The sequence below is a fragment of the Erpetoichthys calabaricus genome, chromosome 17, assembly GCF_900747795.2.
Source record: "Erpetoichthys calabaricus chromosome 17, fErpCal1.3, whole genome shotgun sequence".
NCBI classification, from domain to species: domain Eukaryota; kingdom Metazoa; phylum Chordata; class Cladistia; order Polypteriformes; family Polypteridae; genus Erpetoichthys; species Erpetoichthys calabaricus.
In genome coordinates, this window is record NC_041410.2 from 48,270,601 (window position 1) to 48,293,108 (window position 22,508).

Here is a 22,508-nt window from a genome sequence, read left to right on the forward strand (position 1 = left end):
TGAAGTGCAGACTTTCAGCTTTAATTCAGTGGGGTGAACAAAACGATTGCATAAAAATGTGAGGCAACTAAAGCATTTCTTTAACAGAATCCCTTCATTTTAGGGGCTCAAAAGTAATTGGACAAATTAAATAACTGGAAATAAAATGTTCATTTCTAATACTTGGTTGAAAACCCTTTGCTGGCAATGACAGCCTGAAGTCTTGAACTCATGGACATCACCAGATGCTGGGTTTCCTCCTTTTTAATGCTCTGCCAGGCCTTTACTGCAGCGGCTTTCAGTTGCCGTTTGTTTGTGGGCCTTTCTGTCTGAAGTTTAGTCTCCAACAAGTGAAATGCATGCTCAATTGGGTTAAGATCAGGTGACTGACTTGGCCATTCAAGAATTTTCCACTTCTTTGCTTTAATAAACTCCTGGGTTGCTTTAGCTGTATGTTTTGGGTCATTGTCCATCTGTATCATGAAACGCCACCCAATCAATTTGACTGCATTTAGCTGGATTTGAGCAGACAGTATGTATCTGAACACCTTAGAATTCATTCGGCTGCTTCTGTCCTGTGTCACACAATCAATAAACACTAGTGTCCCAGTGCCACTGGCAGCCATGCATGCCCAAGTCATCACACTGCCTCCACCGTGTTTTACAGATGATGTGGTATGTTTTGGATAATGAGCTGTTCCACGCCTTCTCCATACTTTTTTCTTGCCATCATTCTGGTAGAGGTTGATCTTGGTTTCATCTGTCCAAAGAATGTTTTTCCAGAACTGTGCTGGCTTTTTTAGATGTTCTTTAGCAAAGTCCAATCTAGCCTTTCTATTCTTGAGGCTTATGAGTGGCTTGCACCTTGCAGTGCACCCTCTGCATTTACTTTCATGCAGTCTTCTCTTTATGGTAAACTTGGATATCGACATGCCTACCCCCTGGAGAGTGTTGTTCACTTTGTTGGCTGTTGTGAAGGGGTTTCTCTTCACCATGGAAATGATTCTGTGATCATCCACCACTGTTGTCTTCCGTGGACATCCAGGTCTTTTTGCGTTGCTGAGTTCACCAGTGCTTGCTTTCTTTCTCAGGATGTACCAAACTGTAGATTTTGCCACTCGTAATATTGTAGCAATTTCTCGGATGGGTTTTTTCTGTTTTCGCAGCTTAAGGATGGCTTCTTTGACCTGCATGGAGAGCTCCTTTGACCGCATGTTGTCTGTTCACAGCAAAATCTTCCACATGCAAGCACCACACCACAAATCAACTCCAGGCCTTTTATCTGCTTAATTGATAATGACATAACGACAGACTTGCCCACACCTGCCCATGAAATAGCCTTTGAGTCAATTGTCCAATTACTTTTGAGCCCCTGAAATGAAGGGATTGTGTTAAAAAAATGCTTTAGTTGCCTCACATTTTTATGCAATCGTTTTGTTCACCCCACTGAATTAAAGCTGAAAGTCTGCACTTCAACTGCATCTGAGTTAGTTTCATTTAAAATTCATTGTGGTAATGTACAGAACCAAAATTAGAAAAAAAGTTGTCTCTGTCCAAATATTTATGGACATAACTATATAAAAATTGGATATATGCTGAAAGAACCGTTTTGTTTTTTGTTTTTTTTTCCATAGAATATTCAGAAATCCTTCCAGAGACAACATAGGCCAATAGTTTCCTTAAAGAGAAATCAAGTCAATACTGCAAACATGCTTCTTGATACTGTATTTGTACTTACTGTATATTGTGCTGCCAATTTTATTTTACTCATTATAATTTTTCTCCACCTTACTACAGTGGAAGTAGATGTTGAAGATTACTATTCAGCTTTTTTGGAGATGGTGAGGAATTTGCTTGATGGAAACATGGATGCCTCTCAATATGAGGATTCCTTAAGGGAAATGTTTACCATTCATGCTTATATTGCATTCACAATGGACAAACTTATCCAGAGTATTGTAAGACAGGTAAGAAACTGATTAACTGATAATTAACCAATTGTTTATTCTACAGTAGAAGTATTATAAAGGTTTAATTTATAGTCTTTAAATTACTTAAATCTATTAATGTAATGCTCTCAACTGCTAGATGGTTTTTCAGGGTGACTGTAATTGACCAAAAAATGAAACATCTTATAAAAGTAGAATCCTTTTATTTTAAATGTATCCTCACACAGCATGGAATACATTTATTTGAAAGAACTAAAATCAATGAAAAAAGCTAAAGTTTTGAAAAGAATTAAGAGTTTTTTGCATGAAAATAAACTCTGCATTGTTATGGGCATTTGCTACTTAATTATTAACTTTTATTATGAATACATTACAATCCATTTGAAAAGTTCTAGCATCCTTTGATGCTAATGCAAGAAGGTTCCCTGTATATTATATCTGCATTGTACGTCCTCCTCCCCCTATTTAGTGACTGAGTGTCTACCTCCCAGCAATGCTGTGATGGCCAATAACGTGTTGCCTAACAAAGCCAATGCTGCGTTAAGGGTTAACAGGTACAGCGAGTTAAGACACAATCATCCCCCCCAACCCCAGTCTGTCATGATATATAGAACACAAGGTATCAGGCAAGTGAACTTATCTTCCTTTTGTGAGATCCAAAACACCTGTGTTCTTTATTTTTTGTAGCTGCATTATATGCATCGTACTTCCAGATGAGCATTCATTGATTGTCGGGTCACATGCACAGAGTGAGCCCACGCCTGTGGAGCGAGTTATATAGACTAGTTGGACTGAGTCACTGGGCATATCACATCATTCAGTATGTTTTATGGGAGTGGGCCTTGCTTGCTAAGATTATGTAAATGAAAGCTGTGACTGAAAGTTGTTGGAAAATTTGCACAATGCGATGTGGCCTATAGGCTTTAGTGTTGTCACTTTTTTTTTTAACAACATTGTGAAGTGTCGAAGAACAGCATCATTACTCCATTTTTGTACATTATATTGTAAGTCTTTTTTGCTTTGTAAACCATTTTGTGGTAATCCTTGCTGTTGAAGGCACAGGTGCAAAGCTGGTTTCAATGGCTTCTTCTTTTTGGGCGCATGACAACATAACACTGCCAGATCTAAACAGTAGCGTGGTGAATTGCTCGCGTACTAAAGTGATTTTAGCTGCAGGTGGAAGTCCCAATTTTACTTATGGTGCCAAACATAATTGTGTTGCGGTGCAGCAGTCTATTAGCCAGCAAAAACGCTGGAAGAAGCTGTCAGTTGTTACGGTTCTGCCTTTGTCCAGTCTGATGGCGGTCACGGGACATCGTATCTTTGATTGCTAGTACAACAAATAGTTCTGAGCAGGCATCAATCACAGTACCAACTGTGGTCATTGCTGCTTTTATGAAAAGAATGGAGATAAACAGCATCAATTCAGAGATGGAGAGGCAAGTTCATTGTACCATGTGAACGTCACCGAGAGAATAAAACTGAATAATAAAAAAAATGTGCTAACTTTTACAAGTAGCCAAAATTTACAGTGGGTGTTACAGACTCAAATCAAATGTATGTTTTTATTATATTATAGTAATAATAGTAGCTCTCTACTCAAAACATTGAGTGCTGGGACTCAAACCTGCAACCTTTCGGTAATAAGGCAACAGCTCATACCTCTGCACCATCCAGGAATACATATGAGCTTTCTGTCGAGCTTAGGTTTGTAACTCATTGACAGCAACATGTAAATTGAATGATTTTTTTTTTTCCTTTGTTTATATTCTTGAATAAAAGCGCACATGTTTATTTGATATTTGGACTAAAGTCTTCATACATTATACACTTCCAAGTCATTACACTGATACTGTATACAGTGATTTTGGTGCCAACGATGTCTGAATGGTTTTATATTAAGTTTATGGTGCTGATTAAGAATATGACTTTGATTTTGCCAGATTGGCTCTAGTTTCTGAGATATTTAATAGTTAATTAATTAATTAACACAACACGTTTGAAAAGCATTCAGAATTGCAAGAATATTTTTATATTAGTTACAACTAGTAAGTAAACAGTCTAACATCATACAAAAAAGAAATTAAAAATATCTTACAGTGACAGGAAAAAAGTTGTGTATGATTTGATTAATACAATATTAATTAGTTATTAATTGTTATTAATGTCAATGCTTCAAAAAACGCTGTTTATGCAATTTCCTTTTATGTGTGTCATCAGGACAATCACGTTGGAGACTCCAACAGTAGTCTGCCATCATGTGTATGTCCCATCTGCTTTGATATCTCTCCTCCATCACCTTCATTTCTTGGTGGAACCTCTCGCCTTCTTCCTCGCTGAATTCTCCAAGGTTATCTGGAAATCTGTTTAAATGGCTATGGAGATAGTGCATCTTTATGCTCATATTAACTCCCAAATTTCTGATGTTAGCAAGCATATCTTGCACCAATTCTTCAGAATTGCCTGCTCTGTGATTACCCAAGTAGTTCTTCAAAACAGAGACAAAACTCTTCCAGGCTGAAGCCTCAGTGTCATTCATGCATTTGGTAAAATTGGAATCGTTCATGACTTTACGAATCTAAGGACCATCAAAGATTCCAGCTTTTAGTTTTTACATGCTCAGTCCAGGGAATGATCTACAAATGTACTTGAAGCAATTACCCGTTTTGTCCAAAGCCCTAACAAATTGCTTCATCGATCCTAGCTTAATATGAAGCGGTAGGAGAATGATTTTGTGCTTGTCCACAAGCAGCTTGTTGATGATATTCGCAGCGCCAACAATCATTTCTTCCCTTGTAGGCCATGATACTTTTGTCCTATAATCTTGCTTTGCCCTGCTATCCCAGAGGCACATGAAGCATGGGTATTTTGTGTATCCAGATTGCTGTCCAAGCAAGAAGTTCACCATCTTCAGATCAACACAAATCAACCACTGATGTTCATGATAATGGATTTTCTGTAATACAATTTTTACATTTTCATATTCTTCTTTAAGTTTTGTTGAGTGAGCAATGGGAAGAGACGCATAACGGTTACCATTGTGCAAGTGAACACATTTCAAGCTTCTAATGGAGCTGTCTATAAAAAGCTGCCAGTCTTCTGGTCAATATTCTGTTAGTCCCATTTGAAGTACAATTCCTGGGATATCATTGCAGTATACAAGTTCTTCCTCTTGGTTGAGATATGAGAGAAGCCTCTCTTCTCTTGTCCGATAGGCTGTAATTTTAAATTCCGCCTTTATAAGATTTTGTTCATTAAGTCTGGATGCTAAAAGTTCAGATGTTTGCTTGGACAGATGTAAGTCTCGAATCAGGTCATTGAGTTCTTTTTGGCTTAATGGTTGAGGCGTCACAGAGCTTCCCTCAAATTCACTTCCACTGCTACTACCTGCCATACACTCCAATCCCTGCCTCTCTTCAGAGTCTTGACAGTGGCTGGTTTGGTAGTCTGGTAAACACTGTTATGGGAACGTCATTGCCATGTGGAATAGGTTGTCTTGCTGATTCCAAATCAGGATAATCCCACAAGCTTTCTTGTAACAATTAAAGCCTTTAATCTTTACAACACAAAAATAACAATCGTCATGGTGGTTTTTCTGTTCTCTACATACCATTGGCACACCAGAGTTTAAACTTTTTCTTTCACCTTTTGTCCACTGTCGTAGGTGCTCCACACATGTTTTGCAAACCATATGTGGAGCCCAAGACTTATCCTGGTCTCCAAGCTGTACTCCAAAATAAGCCAGGTATACTCGATGCACAAAGTCTGTGATATTTCTTCTTTGTTTTTCAACCATGTACTCTCCACAGATGTAGCAGAATACATCAGGATTGTTGATGCAGGCTCTTCTTGATGAAGTCATAATATATACTTATTAAGACAGAACTTGTTGGGTATAAACCAAGACTGGGTTGACAAACTTATACTGTAGCCGACTTCTTTCCTCTGCAAATTCACAGTTGAATTCTGGCTTCAAAAAGTCGCTTTTATAGCATTGTAGGCCTACAGATTGAAATACAAAATAATTATATGGGATATTTCATTACCTAAGACACTGTTAAAGAGTCAAAAGACAGACCAAAAGCTATTGCATTTGTTATCACACACAAGTCGCATTGTATGTCCATTATCTCAAAAACTAGACCCAATTCAGCAAATGTGATGGGATTTTTGAATTCAGCACCCTCAAAATACCCTAAATCTATTCAGAAAACCTTGGCACCGGAAAAGAAAATTTCTTTTTGTAGACCTGTGATAACATGGAAAAAGTTTCTGATTTAGGTATGTCTTCAGCATTTCTTGTCTCGCAATTATTTACTTCCATCCTACACTTACCCAGATCTTTGTAGACACGAAACACACATGAAATGCATGTGTTCCAAATAACAATATACTGTATTATTTATCCAACTCCAGGCAGCTCACACACAGATAAGGAGCCTGGGCTTGAGCTGGGAGAACGTTTTGCCCAAGTTGAACTCTGTCAGGGGGTGGGGTGTTGGGGGGAGAAATGGGACAGCTTGCTGCTTGTACTGATCAACACATTTACAAAACAAAAGATGCTGATGGAGAGGTGTGAAGGAATTTAAGGTGGGCTGGGATTACGAGTTTTTTTGTAGGCTTCAGAGATTCTAGTGTTAAAATTCTGTGTATTTGTAAAATGTTTTGGAAAATTGTGTCTTTCAAAAAGTGAGAACATTTCATGATTTTTTTAAAGGAAAACAAGTACTTCTGTTCTAGATGTAATCATAATTGGAAGCAGTGGAGGCTTCCTATATTTTGTGCACTAAGTGTAATCAGTTCTGCATTTGGTTGAAAAATACTGTAAATTCATTGCAGAATTTTAGCAACAAAGGTTATACTGGGAGTTCATCTTGAAGGAAAAGGCAACCTGTCTATGCATAATGAGTATTGCTGATTAATATCTGAAATTTGTGACAAAAGAATGCACTTTATTGACTTTACTTTATCGGTAAGAGTATAATAATTGCAGATGACTGCTAGGCACACCATATTTTGATTACCTTGGTTTTATAATTGTCTGTATTCATTGAAGGATTCTTAATTTGTAATTTTTAACTTCATTTTTTTTTTCTTTATCTAGCTACAGCACATTGTGAGTGATGAAATCTGTGTGCAAGTGACAGACCTATACCTGTCAGAAGGTTTAACTGGAGCCACAGGAGGCTTATTATCCACTCAAGCATCCAGAATGTCTTCTGAGGCAGCCTATCAGCGCAAGGCAGAGCAGCTAATGTCTGATGAGAATTGTTTCAAGGTATTTATGGTATTTACTTATTTTATCAATATTGAATGTAATGATTATTTTTTCTTTAGGTTAGCACTTGGGGGACAGTATCTAATTTGGATAAAATCAACAGTTCAATATTGTAAATATTGTCTTATTAAATAGAGTAGATACTAAAATATGTTTCTGTGTGTAAATATTTTTAATAATATTTAAGTTAAATGTCTGACTTTTCAAAATATGCTCTTCTTGTGTGTGTGTGTGCATATTTCCAGTAGACAAATGGTAGAGTGTTGTGACTTTTAAACAGTGCAGTATTCACTATTAAACAGTGCACTGGTTCAGATTTCCTAAAAATTGTTGGATTTTGACTGCTAAAACCTTGCTAAACGTCAATATTACAATTCTGCTTACATTAGAAAGGCAAACATGTCATATGCACAAAAAAGTTGAATGTATAAAACTGTAAGCATGCCAGATCCCACACCAAGTTCTTTTATAAATCTCAAACCAACTTAAAACTATGTGCTTGTATATGCTCTTTTATCCACTCCTTGTCAACTTCAACTAGTAACCATGTATGGCTTAAAGTGCCTTTTTTGAATATTCTTGACCTAATAACCATATAAATTTGGACGTGTTTCTGACATCTTTACTTTGAAACCATTAGAAAACACAGAAGAAAACTTAAGTGAATGTGAACTTTTGAGGTATTACTGACATTTGGTGACAGGGTTTTAGAGTGGCCAGGGGTCCTGCTCCAACTAAAATGGATGCATTATATTACTAAGATAAGTCTCAAAATAAAGATATGTTTCCTCAATTTTTAAGGCCATGGTTAATATACATATGTTAAATGAATTAGGCGCACTGTATTGCAGGGGTTTAGGAGTTCTGTCCTGGGTGCTCCATGCATGGAGTTTGCACATGGGTTTCCTCTTACAGTTTAAAGACAGTCATGTTGTAAAATGTAAAATTGTCCACTGATGAATTTATATTTTTGTGTGTGTGTGTTCACACTGTGATGGGCTAGAGCCCTGTCCAGGGATTGTTTTTATCTGTGCCTGTTGCTTGCTGGGATAGGCTCCACCTGCTCACTGCCCTGAATAAGCTGAATATGATTATGATCTGTCCTGCCCAAAACAACTGTCACTTGCTTATCACCAATCCTTAACACAGATAGCAAAATATCTGCACAATTTCAATTACAGGTTAGTTCACTGTTTCTGGTTTAGTTTGAACGAGGTTATTTCAAGTTGAATATGTTGTGTACAGTATACACCCCAGAAAGTCAGTGCTGTCAGCAAACAGATCCTCAGTAGTCACCACTAAAGGAATTGAAACAGTATTACATGTAACTGTGGCTTATGCCTGCCTGTACAAATAGCGATATGGCATTCTGAGCAAATCTCTACGTCATACATAACCCTGTGTCTTAATATTTTAAAAAAATGTGATCTATGTCTCTTTGATGAAGACAGTAAATAACAGAAAATGCTCCAACTTTTACATCCATTAACTAAGTCACACTCAATATTATAGTATGTGTACATTTTCCCAACTTCTTAAAATTAAAAAGTACTTATTTCTGCATAATTAAAACATAGAGACAAGCAAACATAATAACATACTTTATGTCATTTAAATATTGTTAATGGTAATTTTGTCCTTTTGCATAATGATGACTGACTTTAATTAATGGGTGAACAGACATCAGAATGTGACTGACACATTTTTGATATAAGCAACAAAACTTCACTTTATTGTTCTGCTTCCTGGAGTTTCTAAAATGCCAACAACAAAAAAAGTCCACATAGGAGGTTCGAAACATTCCATAGCTTTAAGCTAATTTGCAATCCATATTCGTATTATATAAATTGCAACTTGTGTGTAAGCTATTTCTTACACAAGTTTTTGAACATAAAACAAGTTTTATACATGAGGCCCCCAGATATTCAGAGAATGGTAAACTAAAATGGTTAAAGTGAATAATTTGATTACTCTTAGTTTTGTAATTTCTTAAACATTGATGGTCAACTACCTGCTGGAAATGTGGGCTCATCTTATTTTCAAACTCCTTTAGCCTGGTTTTGGGTCATAGGTGGGATTCATTTTTTAAATTTGATTATAATGTTAATGAACTAGATATCTGTGCATTCATCCCTCTAATTTCTGAAGCCTTTTTGGTCTTGTACTTTTACCTTTCAAAAAGCATATTTTCTATTCCATTGCTTTTCTCCTATACCTACAGTTGTATTTACTAAATAGCTATGTAGAACAGATCAATGATCAGTGATATCAGTACCAATTGTTTATACCCTTAAAAATGCATTTTTAAAATTAAATTCCTTTAAAGAAATTCTAAAGCAATATCACTTATGTGTTTGTAGTTAATGTTTGTGCAAAGTCGAGGTCAAGTTCAACTGACAATTGAGCTTCTGGATACAGATGAGGATAACTCTGATGAGCCTGTGGAAGCTGAGGTAAGTATTCTGTTTTGATGCAGTTTCTTCTCGCCTAATTCATAATCCTGCTCTTGCTTGTTTGCTGAGATACAGATAAGCGACAAAAGAAATGAAACACTAGGATAAACAAGGGGTAAAATTATACTTAAAGGAGATGGTTTTAATCAATGGTAATCACTGAGAGAATTAAGTAGATTGCATAAGTACAGTTGGGGAACAGTTGCTCATCATGTGGGTAACTGTGGCTCAAAGAAAAGATGGCTGCTTGTTTGGGCATGCTTAGCAGGAGGTTCAGTGACGAATGATGTAAATCATATTGTGTTGTATAGCTATTCATATCACCAGTTCTCACCACTATTGAGCATGTATGGGTGACTCTGTAGTGGAAAGAACATCCGTAGAAGTAATTAAGAACTTGCTATAGCCAACAAAGGAAAATCTGTGACAGCTACAATTAAGGAAAGAAGTGAGGAAATAATACAAGAAAAAAGTACAGCACATTAAGTAAATAAGTGGATATCAGATTGTGACATTGAGCAAGTATAGTCACCAAAACTAAAAGGAGAAAAAAATGTGAATAAGCACTTGATGATATCTAAATGAATAAACAAACAGAACTTAATCAAAGGCTGAGTAGGTAAAATCAATAAAAGAATGACTACACAAAAGTCAAGAAAGGGATTCCAGTTTTGTATATATGGGGTTTGCGTTAATATCTAGTCACAAAATCCATGTTTGTTCCAGTATGTATTTTCGTAAGTACCTTGATGCATGTAAGGCAGTGAAGAAATGCATTTTCTTCCTTTATTGCCAACTATCAACACAGTAATCTGTACTGAATTCTGATATCTTAAGTTTTTTCAGTAATCTAATAAAAGGTTGTGTTATGTTGTGCTCATTAATCAGGAAAACCATGTAATTTGCTACTGTTACACATCAGTGATCTTGTGTCCATATGGACCAGGCTCAGTGTTGAGAATTGCACTGTGGGAAAGCTGTCCTGCTGACAGTACTGCTTCAAAACAACAACAATGACAAATTAACCACATCAACAACACAAATCGATCACAACATATATTAAGTTTATATCTTGCTTATAAAAAGAACATTTCAACCTTCAAATCAATAGTCAAGCTCTTGTAATGCAAATCCTTGCTTAGAGGTTGTGTTCAAAACTTTTTTAAAATGTGGCAAGACCTAATTAATAACATTTTAGAATAAGCACTAATATTAGAGAAAACAACATTCTCTCTGTTTCCCCCCCCCCCCCCATGCTATTGGCTTTCCTCTCTTTCTCTCGGGTTGGGGTTGAATTCTGTTTTGCTAGGTTTCGTCTGTTTTAGACCCTCCTTTTATATTAACTTTCTGACTCTTTTCATCCTTTTTATTTTTATAGTTTCACTATGAAGTCATTTGTTTTAAAAGTTCAACTTGAGTGTATGGAATGTTATTTTCTTCAATTGAAAAAAAAAATGCAAATCCCTCATTTTCCCCCCCGTAAAGCCCACATAGTAATTGGGTCATATGTGTAGGTGTATCTGTTAGAAAGTTCAAGTAAAACATGTTATAGAAGTTTTTCACTTGAAAGAATATGAATTTATGTTGTGCTTGTGTGCTCTTTCTTTTGTCCAGCGGTGGTCAGATTACGTAGAACGTTACGTAAACTCTGATTCTGCTTCTCCAGAGTTGAGGGAACACCTGGCACAAAAGCCTGTGTTTCTGCCAAGGTAAGAATTGATTATGTTGCTACTCAACTGCATGGATTTCTCTCTTACTGTACTGTATATCCATTCATTTTCTTAACCTTATCCTTCCACTGCAATTGCAAGAAACCAAAATATATGCCAACAGCAGGAGGTACATGGCTAGAATAGGGCGTAGATAAAACATCTCACAGTACACTCGACTATGGCTGCTCATGCCAGGCTAGTTTAAGCTGGCGTTTCCATAGGAAACCTACCCAAGTAAAGAGACAACATGCAAGCTCCTGACAGAAGGCACAGTAGACTGGAATCATACCAGGATTCTATTGCTACGAGCTACAACAATAGTTTTGCAGCATTCCTCATGAAAATGAATTGGGTAATAAATGTTTAAAAAAGAAACGCAGCCTGTTCTGAACGTTAGCACGAGATTTTGCTCTAGTTAACATCTTTTGATTTTAGATTAATGAGCAGGGTTCTCAACACTTCATCACCCTGTGATCTTTTGCTATAAAACATAGAGTGAGTTTTAGACTCGTATTTTTTCAGACCTGTAGGCATCCAATTCAGAGTTAGTTGCTACTTTGCTTCTATGTCCCGTCCTCTGTGTCCTGAACCTGAGTAAGCAAATTTGGAAGTATAGATTGCTGGATCTATATATTTATTGTGTGTGTATAGAAGTGCAAATTTGCACTTGCATGAAAATGTTAAAAATAAAAGACTTTTTGCTTGTACAGGAATCTGCGTCGTATACGGAAGTGCCAGAGGGGAAGAGAGCAGCATGAAAAGGAATGTAAAGAGACAGGTGGTAAGAAGACCCTTGAGAATGTGGAAAACCTGGACAAAATGAAATGTAATTTTAAGCTAAATTCGTACAAGATGGTGTATGTGTTCAAGTCAGAAGACTACATGTACAGACGGACCGCCCTAATGAGAGCTCATCAGGTAGTGTATTCAAGTGTAGATGTATTTTTGCCACATTTTTTGTGCAATGTTTTCTAAGCTCTTGAAACAATTTTAATGTACAGTACACATCAATATAAGTACAATGTTACAACATCAATTTCAATATTTTTTGCTTTTTTTTTTTTTTTTTTTTTTATAAGCCAAATTAAAATTTTACTCTTTACGATCTTACCCATAGTTTTCAGCTTGCTGCATTTTCTTTGAATGTATATTTGCTTTAGTATGTTTTGGGAGTTGTGCTTCAGTTTTAGAACATGCGAGGCTTTGTGTGACTGATCTTACTTTGTTTTCTTTCCAGTCACATGAAAAAGTAAGCAAGCGTCTACACCATCGGTTCCAGAGTTGGGTAGACAAGTGGATAAAAGAATATGTCAGTGAAGATATGGTGACAAATACAAACAAATGGCTAATGGGAGAAGGTCTTGACGAGCTGTTACCATGCACAACCAGTTGCGACAAGGAAATCTTACACTTCATGAACATTAATAAGTACAGAGTGAAGTATGGCACAACTTACAAGACATCGTAACTCCTTTTTGTAATTTGTTCTTTGTTCATTTTTCAATTATGTTTATGTATATGCTTAGTAACAGGTATTCATTATTGTTATATACATACCGGGCAAGACATATGTGAAGGGAGGTTGATTTTGGTTTCAGATAGATTTTGTTTTTTACGGTAGCAGTTAGTACAATCTTGGTGCCAAAATAAGATCAACATTTGATTGTCCAAGTCCCAACTCTTCGCTCTTGCTAACGATGTAAAATTGTGAAGTCTAAAATCTAAACCACATTTTCATCTTTCTGAATGATTCAAGGCTCATTATAGCTGATATGACATATTTAAGCACCTTTTATTAGAAAATATGTTGAAAACTGTTAGTATAGAATTTAAAACTGGTACAGGATTTGAAAATAATTACAAAACCATACACAGGCAGTGAAATGCTGTGACAAAATTTGACTAGCACGCTGCTGATATTTTTTATTTTTTTCTTTTGTACAAAGTTGTGTTTCTGTGATATATAGAAGCTATATTCTATATTCTTTGAGTTTTTTTGGTAAACAGGTGTCTAATCTGTAGCAAAAAAGAGCTGGTGTTTTGTAATGAGCCTTAGAATGCATATGTTTTGAAAACCAGACTGAAATGCGAAATCACAATTTAAGTACATTTCTTATTAATAGAGGAGGATGGGAAGTAAGAGTCAGAACGAAACTAGTATCTCTCATAATGAGGGGTATGATAAATGCAACTCAGCATAATTTTTATTATTTTACTGTACAACTGTCTCAGTGATTTAACTTTTTTAGTTGTATTTAGGGATATAAATGAGTAGATTATGACCCACTTACCTTTACCAAAACCCAAGTTTGCTGTCTTAAAATGGAACAGAAACAGTGAACAACATGTTACTCTGTTAACTAAAGTTTTTTTTTTTTTTTTTTTTTTTATAGAAATTAAGTTTCAGTGAAAATAGTCCTAAACACAATATGCAAGGTGTATTGTGTGAAAAATGGTGAATTTCTGAATTTACTTGACTCTTGATATAAGCATACCAAGGCACACGTTACTTGTGCTCTGCCCTTCCTTCTCTAGTGAAAACCTTTATATCTGGTGAACATTCTAAGTAATACATCATTTTATGTACCCACAAAAGCAAGAAGACTGCCCATACTAAAACTGTAAATAAATTGTACATAGTATCAGCCCTTTTTTATTACCGAGCTCTGCTTTGATGTGCTAGTGTATTTACAACTTTACTGTATACCTTTAGGGAGACGTGGCTTAATTAGCTCTTAACAGAAATAAGAAACCATTAATGCAGTTTTTACCAAAGGGAGTTTATTATAGTGATACAGTTTTTTGTTTATTTTTTTCTTGGTTGTGATTTTTTTTTTTTGTGTGTCTGGGTGTTTTTAAGTAAAAAAAAAAAAAAGCCAATTTAATGAGAATAATTTTCTTTCAGAATTATGACAGGAATATTAAAGAAAATGTCTCACCAAGAAAAACCATTCATATATCCTAGTTTTTATATTTAAAACAGTAAGCTTAGCAGTAAGCTTTTCTTTTACAATGTTATGAACTGCTCTCTTGGGCAGAAAGTAAGATTGCTATAATGGAAATGGCGTAAAAATGTCAATTGGGTGATGCGTGTGTCTAATCCTTGAGAATCTACCTGAGTTGGATTTTGACATAAAACTGTTTTCGTAATATAGTTAATCCCTTAAAGATTTTCCTCTTACAGTTTTTCAACTTGAATTTTACACAATTTAATGCTGTTGCACTGATCATTTAAAAGAAAACATGGATCAATTTCTGTTAGAAATGGTTTAAATTAATTTTTAATAAAACTGTCCCAGCATGTCTTTTTGTGGATTGTCATGTCCCTTTTTATTTCAGTATATTTAATTATAAATAAAATGGACATTTGTAGCAGACAGTATTCTTTATTTGTGTTTTTAAATTATTTAGAATGCTAATGAATCTAATGAAGGCCTTAATAATAGTAATAGTGAAGTTTAACCAGCCATGTAAGTAATGGCACAGATAGTTCTATTCTCTCTTCTTTTTGTATTTGCTTCCACTCCACAATGTACTGTAAAAAGCCATTTGGACATTAGCCTTATTGTTTGGGGTGGAGGACTTAAAAACATCTAAAGCATTATTTATTTCCTCACATTGTTGCAAAACATGATAATTTGTTTGTATTCCGGTCTTTTTCTTGTTCTTTTCCATGCATCTAAAATCACTGGACAACAAAGATTTTGCTTCATGAACACTTTTGGGTGTATCTTTTGGATTTTGGCCTGCTGAACACAAAAATCACTTTTAAATTTTCCTATTATGTACTGTTTTATTGAAATGGTTTATATTTGTGATTTCCTCTCATATCCTAAATATAATGATCTGAGAGTGGTAGCATTACGACTAGGAATGCAGCTCAGATATACCAAGTACTGTGAATAGGGCAACCATGTTAAAAGAGTCTCAATACATAAAAGAATTAGCTGCTCAGTAAGGGGAGAAAAGTGTGGCATGTAAACCACTTGTTGATCCAAAACATATTTTGCTCCCTTTGTTTTTTGTATGTAAACCTTGGACTGATGAAAATGTTCATAAAAGCGATGCACAATGAAGGTGAACAATTTCAATATTTGAGACAGAAGATAATGGAAGATGTTGTAGTTGGTCATGAATGATGAGTGGTTCAAAGATGTGCTAGTAGGGCTGGGGGACATCCCATGGAAAGTTTTCAGGGCTGCTGTTGAGAATTTTTTGGCAGCTACAAAGCACCAAACTACCTCCAGATGGTTGACAACATGCTTCAAGCAAACAAAACCATGACTTGCAACATGTTGCTAAACATTCATTTTCCGCATTCACACTTGGACTTCTTCTCTGCTAATCCTAGTGCAGTCAGTGGTGAACATGGTGAATAGTTTCACCAGGACATTGAGAGTATAGAAAAACATATTCAGGGCAAGATGAATCCATCAGTGCTGGCTGACTGTTGTCGGACACAAATGAGAAGCATCAGATGCTAAGTACAAACAAAAATCAGCAGCAATTGAGCTCATTTGAACTGATGCATCATTAAGGGATTAAACACGCTAAATTCAAGAAAAAGTTAATTTCATGCTTTTGAAAATCCCTACATAATTGATCAGAAGTTACTCTCACGTTCAACTTAATGTTGTGTATCATAATCGGCAAAAGTTTTTTAGAAAGGAAAATGTTCTTTTGAAAATGTTTGTTGTTCAGTGAATATTAAGCAACATTACGCAATACAATTAATTTTGGTAGCCAGTTGATTAGGAGCAATTTTCACTTTAAAAGCTTCGTTATGCATTTGTACTTTAGGAATAACTTAGTAATATGCTTAAAATGAAATGTCTTTGTTTATTTGTTTGAGGTTAACTAGGAGTATTCCAAACTTTAACTCTAAACTCACATCTTGATGGGCATGAATAATGAGGTTTTTTGGTCCAGTTTCAGTTCCAGTGTCATGTTCTCAGGTCACCATTTTTTTTTTTGTTCTGTTCAAATTTGTATTTCAAAATGTATGTACAGAGCATTTATAACAATAGATGTGCAAAAATGCTTTTCTTGCAGTGAAATGAATGTGCTGCATGATTTGTCCCAAACATCCATCCATCCTCTTCCGCTTATCTGAGGTCGGGTCGCAGGGGCAGCAGCTTGAGCAGAGATGCCCAGACTTCCCTCTCCCCGGCCACTTCTTCTAGCTCTTCCGGGAGAATCCTGAGGCGTTCCCAGGCCAGCCGGGAGACATAGTCCCTCCAGCGTGTCCTGGGTCTTCCTTGGGGCTTCCTCCCGGTTGGACGTGCCCGGAACACCTCACCAGGGAGGTGTCCAGGAGGCATCCTGATCTGATGCCCGAGCCACCTCATCTGACTCCTCTCGATGCGGAGGAGCAGCGGCTCTACTCTGTGCCCCTCCTGGATGACTGAGCTTCTCACCCTATCTTTAAGGGAGAGCCCAGACACCCTGCGGAGGAAACTCATTTCAGCCGCTTGTATTCGCGATCTCATTCTTTCGGTCACTACCCATAGCTCATGACTATAGGTGAGGGTAGGAACATAGATCGACCGGTAAATTGAGAGCTTTGCCTTACGGCACAGCTCCTTTTTCACCACGACAGACCGATGCAGAGCCTGCATCACTGCGGACGCCGCACCAATCCGCCTGTCGATCTCCCGCTCTATTCTTCCCTCACTCGTGAACAAGACCCCGAGATACTTGAACTCCTCCACTTGGGGCAGGATCTCGCTCCCAACCCTGACAGGGCACTCCACCCTTTTCAGGCTGAGGACCATGGTCTCGGATTTGGAGGCGCTGATTCCCATCCCAGCCGCTTCACACTCGGCTGCGAACCAATCCAGAGAGAGCTGAAGATCACGGCCTGATGAAGCAAACAGGACAACATCATCTGCAAAAAGCAGTGACCCAGTCCTGAGTCCACCAAACCAGACACCCTCAACGCCCTGGCTGCACCTAGAAATTCTGTTGTCCCAAACAGTGCAAGTAAACCAGTTTTGTAGTAGATGATAATGCAAAATACTTGTGGTGTGAGTGTGAACTTGAGCACTTTGAGCAGCCTACTGCTGTGTTACAGAGGAAAATGGTACAAACTATCGTCTCCTTTCTGTGACACTGCACTTCCCTTTTTTATAACCAAGATCCAAGAGGTCTTTGAATATAAACATGTCTGATTCTTAGAGTTTGCTTTTCCCCTCATTTTGCCAGCTGCTGTCACTGAAGCTCTCAAGAAGATTTTTCCATTACAGTGGAACCTCTGGTCATAACCCGATTTGGTCGTGACCCGAAGTAATTTCCCCCATAGGATTGTATGTAAATACAGTTACTCCATTCCAGACCATACAAACTGTATGTAAATATATATTTTTTAAAGATTTTTAAGCACAAATATAGTTAACTATACCATAGAATGCACATTGTAATAGTAAACAAACTAAATCTAAAAACATTGAACAACACAGAAAACCTTGAACAACAGAGGAAACTAACATTGCAAGAGTTGGCGCTATAGTGCTACGAACCGCTGGCTAAAAACACAGGGAAAAAAAATGAACATTTGAAAAATCCGTAATTTAATAAACCACCAAGAAAGTAACATTGCAACAATGCACGCTACGAACTGATCGCTGTAAACAGAAGTGAAGTGGAAGTTAAAATCCAGTAGAAAAAAGTCTTCATCTTTTGAGGCTGATCCTGTTTACTTTACTGCTCATCTTTTGGTAAGCCTTCTGATGTTTAAAACAAGGGTGCTTTTTTTATTTAAGATTATATACATCCAGACTTTACTATCTGTTTGTAAGAACTATGTACGACCGCTTGGAAATCGCTTAGTTTTCTTTGTCTGGTGCCCTCCTGACCCACCGTTAAGAGAAAACTCCCACATATGATACACCGTTAGACTCATCTTGATATTGAGTTATGCCAGACATAGAGCTTATAAGGGTCCTCACCTACTTTTGGACATCTGGACAAGAAAATCCTCATTTTTACGGCATTTTTAGACCTTATTTTGTGCAGGAAATTTATACCCTTATTATAAAGAGTAAACCAATATATGTTTTCAGCAGAAATGAGTAGAACAACAAAGTTGTGCACACCGCACCAACCGGCCCCAGGGGTTCACCCCAGTGGAATACAAGGGGTCAAAATTACTCCTTTTTACAATATTACTAAAAAAAAAAAGGGGGGGGGGGGGGAGATTGGTAATAAAAGTGTTGTTTCATGCTATTTGAAGGTTGCTGATAATGAATACGGTAATATTTTTGGTTCTTGATTCTTCAATGGTGGTCCTAGCCCTCTAAAAAAAATGACACATTTCAAACATACGAATGTGGGATATTGTTTTAGACTATTTGAAGATCAGTAATTATTCAGTAAATGTGATGGTACAATAAATCCTCAACTTTCGCAGGTGGTAACATTGCTAGAAAACAGCACAAGTCAAAGAGGCGAACGTTAACATGTTGAACCTAAGAGGAACGGAGTTTCTGAAGGAGACTGACGACTGCAAAATGGTGGCAGGGGAAAGTGTAGATAGGCAGCATAGGATGGTGGTCTGTAGGATAACATTGGAGATCAAGAAGAAGAGGAGGAGAGTGAGGGCAGACCCAAGGATCAAATGGTGGAAGTTGAGAAAGGAAGGCTGCAGGGATGAGTTTAGGGAGGAGGTGAGACAGGCACTGGGTGGCAGTGAAGAGTTACTAGACAGCTGGGAAACTACAGCAGAAGTAGTAAGGGTGGCTTCTGGACAGAGGAAGGAGGAAAATAAACCTGGTGGTGGAATGGGGGAGTACAGGAAAGTACACAGAGGAAGAGGTTGGCGAAGAAGAAGTGGGATATTCAGAGAGATGCAGAAAGTAGGCAAGAGTACAAGGAGGTAAGGTGCAAGGTGAAGAGAGAGGTGGCGAAGGCTAAAGAAAAGGCGTATGATGAGTTGTATGAAAGGTTAGACACTAAGGAGGAAGAAGAGGACCTGTACCGATTGGCTAGACAGAGGACCGAGCTGGGAAAGATGAGCAGCAGATGGAAACATACTCGCAAGCGAGGAGAGTGTGTTGAGCAGATGGAAAGAGTGCTTTGAGAGGCTGATGAATGAAGAGAATGAGAGAGAGAGAGAAGACTGGATGATGTGGAGATAGTGTATTAGGAAGTGCACCGCATTTGTAAGGAGGAAGTAAGGACAGCTATGAAAAGGATGAAGAATGGAAAGGCTGTTGGTCCAGATGACATACTTGTGGAATCATGGAGGTGTTTAGGAGAGATGGCAGTGGAGTTTTTAACCAGATGGTTAAATGGAATCTTAGAAAGTAAGAGGATGCCTGAGGAGTGGAGAAGTGTACTGGTGCCGATATTTAAGAATAAGGGGGATGTGCAGGACTGTAGTAACTACAGGGGGATAAAATTGATGAGCCACAGCATGAAGTTATGGGAAAGAGTAGTGGAATCTAGGTTAAGAAGTGAGGTGATGATTAGTGAGCAGCAGTATGGTTTCATGCCAAGAAAGAGCACCACAGATGCAATGTTTGCTCTGAGGGTGTTGATGGAGAAGTTTAGAGAAGGTCAGAAGGATTTGCATTGCATCTTTGTGGACCTGAAGAATGCATATAACAGGGTGCCTCGAGAGGAGCTGTGGTGTTGTATGAGGAAGTCGGGAGTGACAGAGAAGTATCTAAGAGTTGTACAGGATATGCACGAGTGAAGTGTGACTGTGGTGAGGTCTGCGGTAGGAATGACAGATGCATTCAAGGTGAAGGTAGGATTACATTAGGAATCAGCTCTGAGCTCTTTGTCATTTGCAATGGTGATGGGCAGGTTGACAGATAAGATTAGACAGGAGTCCCCGTGGACTATGATGTTTGCTGATGACATTGTGATCTGTAGCGATAGTTGGGAGCAGGTTGAGGAGATCCTGGAGAGGTGGAGATATGTTCTACAGAGGAGAGGAATGAAGGTCAGTAGGAACAAGGCAGAATACATGTGTGTAAATGAGAGGGAGGTCAGTGGAATGGAGAGGATGCAGGGAGTAGAGTTGGTGAAGGTGGATGAGTTTAAATACTTGGGATCAACAGTACAGAGTAATGGGGATTGTTGAAGAGAGGTGAAAAAGAGAGTGCAGCCAGGGTGGAAAGGGTGGAGAAGAGTGTCAGGAGTAATTTGTGACAGACGGTTATCAGCAAGAGTTAAAGGGAAGGTCTACAAGACGGTAGTGAGACCAGCTATGTTATATGGGTTGGAGATGGTGGCACTGACCAGAAAGCAGGAGACAGAGCTGGAGGTGGCAGAGTTAAAGATGCTAAGATTTGCACTGGGTGTGTTGAGGATGGACAGGATTAGAAATGAGGACATTAGAGGGTCAGCTCAAGTTGGACGGTTGGGAGACAAAGTCAGAGCCGAGATTGTGCTGGTTTGAAGATGTGCAGGGGAGAAATGCTGAGTATATCGGGAGAAGGATGCTAAGGATAGAGCTGCCAGGGAAGAGGAAAAGAGGAAGGCCTAAGAGAAGGTTTATGGATGTGGTGAGAGAGGACATGCAGGTGATGGGTGTGACAGAGCAAGAGATATAGGACGGGAAGATACGGAAAAAGATGATCCTCTGTGGCAACCCCTGACGGTAGCAACCACAAAAAGAAGTTTCCCTACAATTCGTTTTGCACTAACATCTCAAATTAAAAAAAACAAAAAAACTTTGGTCTCTGCTATTGGAAGACACACAGGCTGACAAGGTCTCAACATCACCTCCAACTCTGTTATTCATGGCTAGCAGATGGTGTTGGAGATCTTGAAGGATGCACCGGCTTGAAATAAAGTCAGCAACATCTGCTTTGTGTGCCGCTTAAGAGTCTCAGAGTATGGGGGCATAGCAGAGGTGAGTTGATGTTTATCCTTGAGACTGCGATCAGTGATAGGATGAGATGTGAGGATCGACTGGATTTTTGATCCCTCCATGGACTTCTATCAGAGGGTGAAAAATAACACATTTCTATTAGAATTGAGAACATTGAAACACAAATATTAATAATTTCAAATATGACACAACTATTTTTGCTTATTGTGTACTTCTACCTGGTGTCTCATGAACACCTTGAATTAGAGTGGATTGCCCAAATTCTAACTTTTTTTGCATATTTTTCTTATGCTACTGTAACTTTATTCTTTATTAATTCTATTTAGCTGTTACTTTGTTTGCATATCTCGATTAACTGAAGTAATGAAGTATACTGTACACGGGGCACTGGGTTTGTGGGGGGCTGTGTGTGGTGTGGCCACTTCTTTCTTACAGGGTTAGCAAGCTGAGGGAAATGTCCCAAGCGGACTGCATTATAGAAGTAATTCATTAGTGGGTGTAAGAGGTGTTAACCAAGGTATACTGGCCTTCTTGCGTCTGGTTATTCTCATGGACCATAGTTGCCTTTAGGTCAGGGTTATATCTGGGGACACCCATTTGTCATTTATGCCAAAGCTAGTGGGTCATTCTGTGTAATTCCGAGGAGTGACAGGCTGTGTAAACATCACTCGGAAGCAGTGCTGAAATGGATTGTGTGTGTAGGCCAAGCTAAAGTGAACTTGATTAGTTCCACTCCATGATAATGAAGAAATAATAATAAATTGTATTTATAGAGTGCCTTTCACAAACCCAAGGTCGCTTTAGATAGATAGATAGACACTTTATTAATCCCAAGGGGAAATTCACATACTCCAGCAGCAGCATACTAATACAAAAAACAATATTAAATTAAAGATTGATAATAATGCAGGTATAACAGACAATAACTTTGAATAGTGTTAACGTTTACCCCCCCGGGTGGAATTGAAGAGTCGCATAGTGTGGGGGAGGAACGATCTCCTCAGTCTGTCAGTGGAGCAGGACAGTGACAGCAGTCTGTCTCTGAAGCTGCTCCTCTATCAGGAGATGACACTGTTTAGTGGATGCAGTGGATTCTCCATAATTGATAGGAGCCTACTGAGCGCCCATCGCTTTGCCACGGATGTCAAACTGTCCATCTCCGTGCCTACAATAGAGCCTGCCTTCCTCACCAGTTTGTCCAGATGTGAGGCGTCCCTCTTCTTTATGCTGCCTCCCCAGCACACCACTGTGTAGAAGAGGGCGCTCGCCACAACCGTCTGATAGAACATCTGCAGC

The 22,508-nt window shown here is 38.1% G+C and overlaps 2 protein-coding genes across 4 annotated transcripts in view; one reads left to right on the forward strand and one right to left on the reverse strand.

Moving 5' to 3' along the window:
• sin3aa (SIN3 transcription regulator family member Aa) overlaps window positions 1-14,681 on the forward strand; it is a 131,320-nt gene extending 116,639 nt beyond the window's left edge. For all 3 annotated transcript variants that reach the window (XM_051920791.1, XM_051920792.1, XM_028823851.2), the window contains 6 exons: window positions 1,777-1,946; window positions 7,033-7,206; window positions 9,567-9,659; window positions 11,274-11,368; window positions 12,082-12,289; window positions 12,609-14,681. In XM_051920791.1, coding sequence (XP_051776751.1) covers window positions 1,777-1,946; window positions 7,033-7,206; window positions 9,567-9,659; window positions 11,274-11,368; window positions 12,082-12,289; window positions 12,609-12,839 — 971 coding nt within the window. In that variant the 3' untranslated portion in view covers window positions 12,840-14,681. The remainder of the gene's footprint in view (window positions 1-1,776; window positions 1,947-7,032; window positions 7,207-9,566; window positions 9,660-11,273; window positions 11,369-12,081; window positions 12,290-12,608) is intronic.
• The window catches only part of ubl7a (ubiquitin-like 7a (bone marrow stromal cell-derived)), a 1,205,533-nt gene that overhangs the window by 1,137,984 nt on the left and 45,041 nt on the right, over window positions 1-22,508 (reverse strand). The gene's annotated exons all lie outside the window — the stretch shown is intronic.